We start from the raw sequence: 9,021 nt of genomic DNA, 5'->3' as shown, positions 1-9,021 counted from the left end.
GTGGTCATCATGAAACCAGGATTCACTCAGTACCTCAACACTCAACACGCATCCACTCATCTCGTGCACCGAGTACCCTGCAAGGGGCCGAAGGGATCTGTTTGCAAAAGCCTAAGTGCGTGCAAACAAGCTGAGTATGACTCTGCGCAGGAAACAGACCTGATGAAAGGGAAAGAAAAGCCTGCGAGATGATGTGATGCAAGACAAATGACGCCACAAACATGCAATGAGCCGGGTGAGGCCGATGTTCAGGGCAGTTGATGGACATGATCACTAATAAGAGGCCATTTGTAACGCACATGTCCTGTCCTCTAGAAATAGAGTTGCATGGGAAGAAACTTCTCTTCAGGTTACGCGTCAAAACGTTCGATTTATCGACCATGACATGGAACGTCAAGACTTTCAGGAAAAGCGTTTTATTGCAGTCCTCACTGACAAGAGCGCAGGACCAATCCGCTCTTCTGCCTCTTTGGGGATAAGTCATCACTCCAGAGACGACTATCGGCCGCCGACAGCCGAGGCGCAGATGCTGCGGTGTTTCCCGTTTCAACTCAAATCTCCGGTTTGAGCGTGAGGTAATGCGAGCATCAAAGGCGAGCGGAGATAAGAGAGCAGACAGCGACCTTGGGAAAACCTGGAGTGTGTCTGAGAGAGGAGTAGTGTGAGAAACTGAGAACCCGGCAGTAAAAAGCTTAACAAAGAAAAAAAAGAATACTCAAATACATATACATATACATACATATATACATATATTTGAGTAAAATACTCAAATATATGTAAAGGTCCAAATTCAAATTTGTGCTTTACATAATGTCAAAAGTTGAGCTATGGGAAGCTAAAAAAACACAGTTCATTCATTGTTTTGTCAATACGAACGATAACCATGTGAATAAGAAATGTGTTGCATACAGTATAGTGGCTTTATGTGCTTGGTCGCTTTTGCTTCGGTTGGTTAAACATCTGCTGCAGATGAGATATCATGTGACTTTACTGCCATTGGTAAAGTATGCTTGCACGTGCACAGGCTGTATGAATGGTGGGAGCGGAGACTGAATACAACTACAATAAATGAATGCGTGTATATGATTTTTTTTTTGTGTGGTTTCTATGTGTGTGAAAGCGATGAATCAGCCGCTCTGACGCCATGTGCTTCACTAAATGGCCGACACCCCGACACGGCTAGTTTTGCTTTCCTCCCTGTCTGCTTGACGCTGATAGATCACTGTGTATAATTACAGTGCTGCTCACATGAACTCAGCAAAGCTATTTGTACTAATAACACAAGCAGAGTAGAACTTGTTTCTGATCCTTGGCAAGAAATGTATCGCAACAGCTTTGCAGCTCTGCAAGTAATCTCCTCAATTCATTCTCAAATCAGGAGGGCCCTCTAATTGTCGAGTAATTTCCAGATTGATGCAATTCAAATGTCAAATAAAGGGTTTTCTCTATTTTTCAGTACATTCAGAGGAACAGGATCTTCTCCCTACAAATGGGGATACGGCGGACTATGAAGTCGCGCTTCAGAATTTATGGCTCCCAAAAGGGAGACATAGTTTAGCTGCTCTTACAGTAGCTCCTCTGTGTTTGAGCAACTCTCTTGGTCAGGCGGTTTTCATTATAATACCTCACAGTTGAGAGGTCAATGCACAATCTGAATGAGTTTGAATGACGTAAAAGGTGCACAAAAAGAAGTGGTGTCCTTCCCTTAAAGGAAAATGTGACATGATTTTCCTTTAAGGACACTACTTTAAGAAGGACACTAAGCACTAGCTGCTTAAACCTAAAAGCTATTCCAAAGCATATAATCAAGTTAAACAAAAGACTGAATCCTATAAATTGAACTATCTTGAGTCTAAAAAAATGGATAAACCAACCAACAAAATGTAAGATTCTAGATTGTACATCGATTATTGGCCTTGTGCTCTCACAGGTTTCCCTATATTTTGAATTAAGGCTCCATCTTTGGGGCTGGACAGAAGCAGCCTGCTAGACTTCACGTCTCTCCTGCACACTGCGCACATTAACGTCTTCAGCAGTCTGCGTGTGTACTTGATCGGCGATGTAGAACATGAAACCTACCTCCATGTTAATCTTGTCTAATTTAAGGGAGGCTGATCACTGAATAATATAATTACAAGGCAGTAACGGAGGCCTAACCGGCTGGATCGGAGCCAGACCCAAGTGGTCGCTGGGGCGAGACCATCAGCCACCTGGGCGGCTGTTGAGAGATAAGCTGTCAGATCTGCGGAGGGCAGAGCTCGGGCCGAGCATCCATAATTTAATGGCAAACCATCCCAGCGAGGAAATTACAAGGCGGCCCTCTAATCAGGAGGACTTTGGAGATTCTCTCCACGCAGCAAAAACCTGCAGGTAAATCTGTCACAGTAAACCACGTCTGAAAAGGATCTCGCTACAATGAATTGTTATTATTTCACCTTTGCATTGTTGTTGTACTTTTCCACCAAGTTGCATTACTTGAGTCAAGCTGTTTTTTTGTGTGGTCTAAAAACAGTTAAAGTCATTTGTCATCTGTTAAGAAAGACATAAAGTAATCTGTATGTGTTTACTGGGATTTATCATGAAAATGTCCTCTTGTTAGTCAGTCAACATCAGAATGACTTTGAAAGCACCAAACGTCTGTCAAGATCAGCTCTTTGTTTTGTTGCCATGGTGATTTCATTAAAGACGACCCTCAGGAGGGTTTGTTGTCTTTTAGAAGTCACTCAACTGTGAGAAAACAGACCGAAACAGGCTTCGCTTTGCAGGTGTGATGATCCGCAGCAGGCACAGACACGCTCACAAAAGACAACTTAACAGCTTTATAATGCGACATACACATAGTCATCGACATAATAGAATCTTTTCAGGCGCACAGGCAAAGGTCAAAGGTCGCCCTGGGGCTGGGTGTGTGGCTTGTGTTGCAGGGATTACGCCCAGCAGGACTATGGAGTCAATGTCAAAGCAGAGTCCAGGCCAGAGGGACGTCATGGTGATCAGAACGCAGGCCCAAGACAAGCCGCCACACCCAAAAACAACAGGCTGCACGGCTACGAATCCGAGGAAGAGGATGTTATATGATGTGCATAGATACATATAACAAATCCTCCTACCAACCTCCTGGAAAATGCTAGATTTCAACTTCAAATTTTCTCACGTCGGGCTACTCGTAGTCAAGTAAATAAATAAGGATCAGGACGCGGCAACGTGGCAACGGATCACTTGCGGAATGCAGTTTAATGATGTTTTATCTAAGGGGTGATTCAGACGTTAGTGAGATTCAAGGCAAACCCACTGAAGATCAAGCCCCTATCTGACAAAGGTTGGGTTGACCTACAACACACTAATGATCATCACACTATCGTAGATTACACAAATGTCCACATAGCTCTGCAGCAGCTCTCTACTTTGAGCTCTGGGAAGGTGCGATGTAAAGTTGGCAAAAAGGAAATTAGCCAGACATCATAGAACAAAGGGAGAGATTTCGCACAGAGTATTAATAATTCAGCGTTTATTCCACAGAGGCCTCTGTGATGGTTAATTAGTAGATTATATGAGAGTGTGAAATGCGTCCCAGTAATTACTTCTTGATTACTTCAATCGGTTGACACTTAAACTCTGAACTTACACGGATAAAACATGACTTCAAAATAGTAAACTTTATTGTGTTTTTTTTGTAAAGTATCCCCTCCTGATTATTATAAGACAAATAGGATTTTGCTTTGAAATCAAAATTGCCTCCATAATATGTTCAATGAACACCACTTACGTAAAAGCTCAAATATAATCCAGTAAAGCCACAAAATAGCATAAAACCGCCTACATTAAACGTGTATGGTACATTAAACAAGTACCAAAAGTAGAGGTAGCCATTGTGCAAATGATCCAGTTCAGAATTCTGTATATTACTGTATAATCATTAATGTTGAAGCAGACAAAAGATAAAAGCTAGTTTTAATATATATACTCCATTATTTCAGAATGTTACATTATTTGGCCATTAATCTGAGCAAAGCTATAAAGTAAATGAAGTGAAGTAGAAACTTTCAAGCACAAGTACTTAAAGTGAGTTGCAGCCTACTTGAGTGAATGTACTTCACAGTGTTTAGTATGTACTTTGATTAAGTGTAAACCTCATCCTGCTCCACTACCCAGTTCACTGTGACCGTGATAACAAAATAAAGGTTTAATAATGATGATTCTAAATTGGGCGGTGATGTTTGACTCCTTGTGTTAGAGGAGAACTGCTCATGATAAAAAACACTTCAGTCCAGAGTTCACTTCCACTCTTACATTCCAGTACCCGAATGTGACTTATTTATTTATTTTTTCTTTCTGGAGCTCCACACTACCTCAGAATAAGCCTCACCCACTGGTAAAAAAAAAAAAAAAGCTTACTATTTGCTCGCTGCTATAAAAGCGGCGCGCATCGCGCACCGAGTCACAGCAAACAGGTGCGTCAGTCGCTGCGCTCTCACCTCATCGCCCGGATACCTGCCGCGTTCCCCTCCGTCCAGCCGACACACACACACACACACACACACACACACACACACACACACACACACACAACTGCAGCAACATGCCAAAGTGCCCCAAGTGCCAGAAGGAAGTTTACTTCGGTAAGATCTCTTTCTCTTTGTTGGTTTTGTACGTGCAGGAAATCGCGTTTCCTGGTTTATGAGTTGGCGGCTTTTTCTGCACAAACGAGGAAACATAATATAATATTGATAGTGATAATATTGAATAAGACGTGATTCAGAAAATAAATATTAGTGTATGTATTGTGTTCAGATCATTTGCTTGCGCGAAAGTCACTGTTACAAAATAGAAGTGTTGTCAGGAAAGTGAAAGTATTCGTGCAAAACGGCTCCTTAGATTCTCGCATCTTGTGTCATTATTACTGCTGCAACAGTGCCTAATGTTGTCATTGGTAAAAGTGGAACTTATCTTAACTGCTTGTGTAATAAATACACCAAAATCTCACATATATATCGCAAAAAGAAAACAGTAACTATCTCTTTGAAATAAATGTATGTAAGAATATCATATAAGAAATAAGTTAAAATGTTAATTATCTCCCTAATTACATATCATCATGCTATTTTAGTGGAATACCTATGAAATTGTGCTTGGTTAAAGTACTTAAGCGAATGTACTTTCCACCACTGAGAATACTGCATTTTGAATTGCAGTGCAGCTTGAATTACGTAAATCATCTTAATGCTTCTTCCACCTTGTAGATGTAAAATACAAATCTGACTAACCATAGATCGCAATTTCTGTCAGTCTACTCTCTTAGCTGTAGATATAAATATTTGCACATTCATTTCCGGTAGTCTGAAAGGCCACTGTACTCTATCAGCTTTCTAGTTATCAAGTTATTTTGGACAGATCAGATCTGTGCACCCTGATCGGATGCAGCGGAGGAAGTCGGCTCCGTCTCGTGGGTTTTACCATCGGAGCAGGCAGCTCATGATGCGTCCAGGGAGGACACGGACAGCTCCATTTTATTTGTGACTTAATCCATTTACCACATTGCATAAAGCTCCGTCGTGCAGCCGAGTTGATCTCCTCCAGGGAGACGCTCAGAGGCTGAGAGCCGACGCAGAATCCAGAGCCAAGTCTTTGGAATGTCAGTCAAATGAATCGACCGTGCGACCGGGGAGTCGTGCCTCCCGTTCTTCCTTTTCATGGATAAACTTTCCCCATCTGGCCAAAACAAACAAACCAACCTGTTGTGTCCAGAACAAGCCAGCCAAAGAGAATATGCTTTTTCTAGTATATATATAAACAGAACTGCGAGGAAATATAGCGTGGGAAAAAAAGCTTTGGATTCTTTTTATGGAAGCAGATTTGCATCAATATCCTCAACTGTCTGTATCAGTTTCCCCCCAAACCTCCTCAATAAGCTCCATGTCTCTCCTCACTGTCCCACTCCCCCATCCTCGTCTCCCTCTCTCTCTCTGTCTCTTTTGCGTCTCATCTGTCTCAATGTTTCAGATGGAAACAATCATGCTACTTGGAACAGATCCACAAAGAGCATAAGAGCCCCGCCCCCAAAAAAGCAATCATGATTTCCACTGTCGTACTTCGAAGAAGCGTTGGGCACAAAGAAACTAATGTGTAGTTTGTTATTTGAGCGGAAAGTTATCGCAAACACATTTTTAAGCCAAACATTCATTTGACTTAACGTATTTTTACTAAACTAAGCAAACTGGCTGCTGGCCAAGCTTAATATTCGGACGTGACGGTGAATAAAGTCGTAGGCTACAGACAGCCGCTGGGCTACGTAGCTTAGCATGACGACAGGGGAACACCGCTAGGCTAGTTTGTCTTAGCTAGTCTGATTGACTGTAACAAAATCCACCTACCAGCACATCAAAAGCTCACAAATTAATATCAAACAGAAGGAAGTCACTGGCCCAAATAATTAGCCAGCTGTTGAGCAGCTGGCAGGTGAATGTTTATAGATGGAGCAAGGACAGCTGTTTTCCTCTGTTTGCAGTCAGTTGCTAAGCTAATTGGCTACTGGTGGTATATTTATATTAAGTGTGACATCAATCTCCTCATCTAACTCTTGTCCGGAAAGAGATTAAATGCTTAACCATTATAAAGTATTGGTTTTAAGTTATTCCGTCAACTGTAAATGCTTCGTACTGCATTCTTCGCTTCTTCATTCTTTTTTTATCGTGACCTCGAGCGCCTTTTGCTTGACAAACTGTTATACAACCACTCGATGCATCTTTTGGGGATGGAATGATTAATGCTAGTTAAACATCCTCCCTCACTCTGTGTTTTTCCATTCAGATTTGGGTCTGTGTACACTGGAATTCCTCCATGAGGCTCCAGGCAGTTGAGTTGAGGTTGAGAACATACCTGATTATTTCTTTTGGTTTCTAGTGCCCCATTTTCAATCATATTGTCAGACAAAATGAATAACCGGTGCACAAAAACGCGTGCTTTTATGAGATCAACATACAATCAAGAGTAAAACAACACATGGCGTCTAAAAGCTCTTCTTTAGCTGTGAAGCTAATTCCTCTTTGTACAGGAGAGAACTCGCGTGTTGCACAGTCCACTTATGTGTTATTTTAATTCAACTGCACTACTCAAACAAGCTCTGTCCCAACTTTCTGAAAACTGGCCTGAGAGACTGACCTCGCCCCGGAGCTCTTTACCCGTTTCCGCTGCACGTTGCATTATTTCATGCCACACCAGGCTATTTTAGGGAGGAAGTATGTCGCATCCTGGTATTGTGGGAAGGTTTGGCTTCACCTGTGTTACACATTAGACGTCCATGTATCTGTAGCCCTTTTTGAATATGTTTTTTAAGGTTTTTCTAAATGTGTGAGTTATGACTTGTTTAGTAGAAACATCCTCGGTTTCCTGGCAACACTTCCTCCATTTCAAGACTTCCTGTGCACTCCCTGTAGGCATTTGCAAAAAGATTCTTGCACAGATTCTTGCTTGAAATCACGTGACGGGTCTCAAACGTAGTCTACACTCTCATTTGATCCACTGGAGGCCTGCAGAGGGTCTCCCCACTTTCACAGTCCTCTTAATGGGTGTTTGTGCAGATAAAGAGGGCCTTTCATTGACGTCTATGGGGCAGGATCTCTTTCCCTCCAGCACCCAAACAATGTGCTCAAAGTCATCTGCAAAGACACGATCTACAACTGAGAACTGACCCTGTGACCAGCTCCTCTTCAGACTGACTCTATGCGGTGGATGTTTAAGGCTGTGGTGATTCATTTGGTGGTTTGTGTGTTTGGCAGCTGAGAGGGTGACATCGCTGGGCAAGGACTGGCACAGGCCATGTCTGAAGTGTGAGAAGTGCAACAAGACGCTGTCGGCGGGCTCCCACGCAGAGGTACGGACAAGAATATCCTGTGACCTTTAATAATTTGCCTAAGGTTTGGTTTGCAAATCTGAATTCACACTTAAATATCTGTGGTTGACTCCAAAAGTTATAAATCAGATCAATTTCAATATTGTCATGACAGAAATAGGTGATCAGATAAGATGCAGGATTTGTCTCTCTTTGGCTAATACAACTCTCCCTTTTACAGCATGAAGGCAAGCCGTACTGTCACAACCCCTGCTACGGTGCAATGTTTGGACCTAAAGGTAAGCATGTTCCCCTTTGATCAGAAGACTCTCTGCTCTGTTCTGTGTCTAATAACGTTGAAGCTGTAACTCAATAAACCACTTCTTACATAATTGGCAACACTTTTGTTAAAATCTTGTGTGAAAGAGTAGGTTCTCGCTCAGATTTCCAAAGTAAAAGTCACACATGTCTCATGTTAATGGTCGTTCATTGATGTATTTCCTTGCTTTCTCTTCCCTCTAAGGATTTGGCCGTGGTGGAGCCGAGAGCCACTCATTTAATTAGACAGGTGAAGTGCGCACATTCATTGTTCAGTCATTTGCTTGTTGGCCTCATGCATTTTCATTTTATTTGTTAAGGCAAACACAACCCTTTTCTTTAGGCAAATCCATTCTTGTACTTTCCCTGTATGACTAATGTGCCATTTCCTCTGCTTCACCCGCAGGTTTGAAGTTGCCTCCATGGAAACTAGATAAAAGAAGCCAGCACTGCTCCCAAAGTTCCAATAAAAAGGGCAAACATTCAGATTTCATTGTTGTTTTTACTTCTGATTTCTGAAGGATGTCTTTGTATCATTCCCATGACATAGTAATGAAGTGGTTGACCAGTCTCATTCTGTTTTTACGGTCATTATGAATAAACTTTTTAAAATTTGTGTTATTCTTCAATTCTATTTTTTTAAATTTATATTTTCTCTGCAGCCTTTGCATGAAACCACATTGCATTGGAGCAAAACATGACATAGTTCAAGTGACATGCATTTTATGATTTATTCCTGACCATAAACATAACTGAATATACAACAGAATCTTAAACCCCCAAATAGGTCGATATAAACTAAGCTACATAAATACACCTAATCAAAGCAAATACAGAGATCAAGTTGAATGACACCATCAGCTCCCCCGTGTGAT

The 9,021-nt window shown here is 41.7% G+C and overlaps 1 protein-coding gene across 1 annotated transcript; it reads left to right on the top strand.

The window, feature by feature from the left end:
- Positions 1–4,231: 4,231 nt before the first annotated feature.
- crip1 (cysteine-rich protein 1) lies at positions 4,232–8,762 on the top strand. The gene is made up of 5 exons (XM_040199600.2): positions 4,232–4,619; positions 7,776–7,870; positions 8,070–8,127; positions 8,352–8,396; positions 8,553–8,762. The coding sequence occupies exons 1-4, from the start codon at positions 4,580–4,582 to the stop codon at positions 8,390–8,392; spliced, it is 234 nt and encodes a 77-aa protein (XP_040055534.1). The 5' UTR covers positions 4,232–4,579; the 3' UTR covers positions 8,393–8,396; positions 8,553–8,762.
- The last annotated feature ends 259 nt before the right edge of the window (positions 8,763–9,021 follow it).

The sequence above is a fragment of the Gasterosteus aculeatus genome, chromosome 15, assembly GCF_964276395.1.
Source record: "Gasterosteus aculeatus chromosome 15, fGasAcu3.hap1.1, whole genome shotgun sequence".
Lineage (NCBI taxonomy): Eukaryota > Metazoa > Chordata > Actinopteri > Perciformes > Gasterosteidae > Gasterosteus > Gasterosteus aculeatus.
Note: the sequence above shows the minus strand (reverse complement) of the source record. Positions and strands in the feature narration are given on the sequence as shown.

Bases quoted from the DNA above. Each gene is read 5' to 3' on its own strand.
- crip1 (XM_040199600.2), top strand. From the start codon at position 4,580: ATGCCAAAGTGCCCCAAGTGCCAGAAGGAAGTTTACTTCG. The intron at 4,620-7,775 runs GTAAGATCTCTT...TGTGTTTGGCAG, and splicing joins CCAGAAGGAAGTTTACTTCG to CTGAGAGGGTGACATCGCTG. The intron at 7,871-8,069 runs GTACGGACAAGA...TCCCTTTTACAG, and splicing joins CGGCGGGCTCCCACGCAGAG to CATGAAGGCAAGCCGTACTG.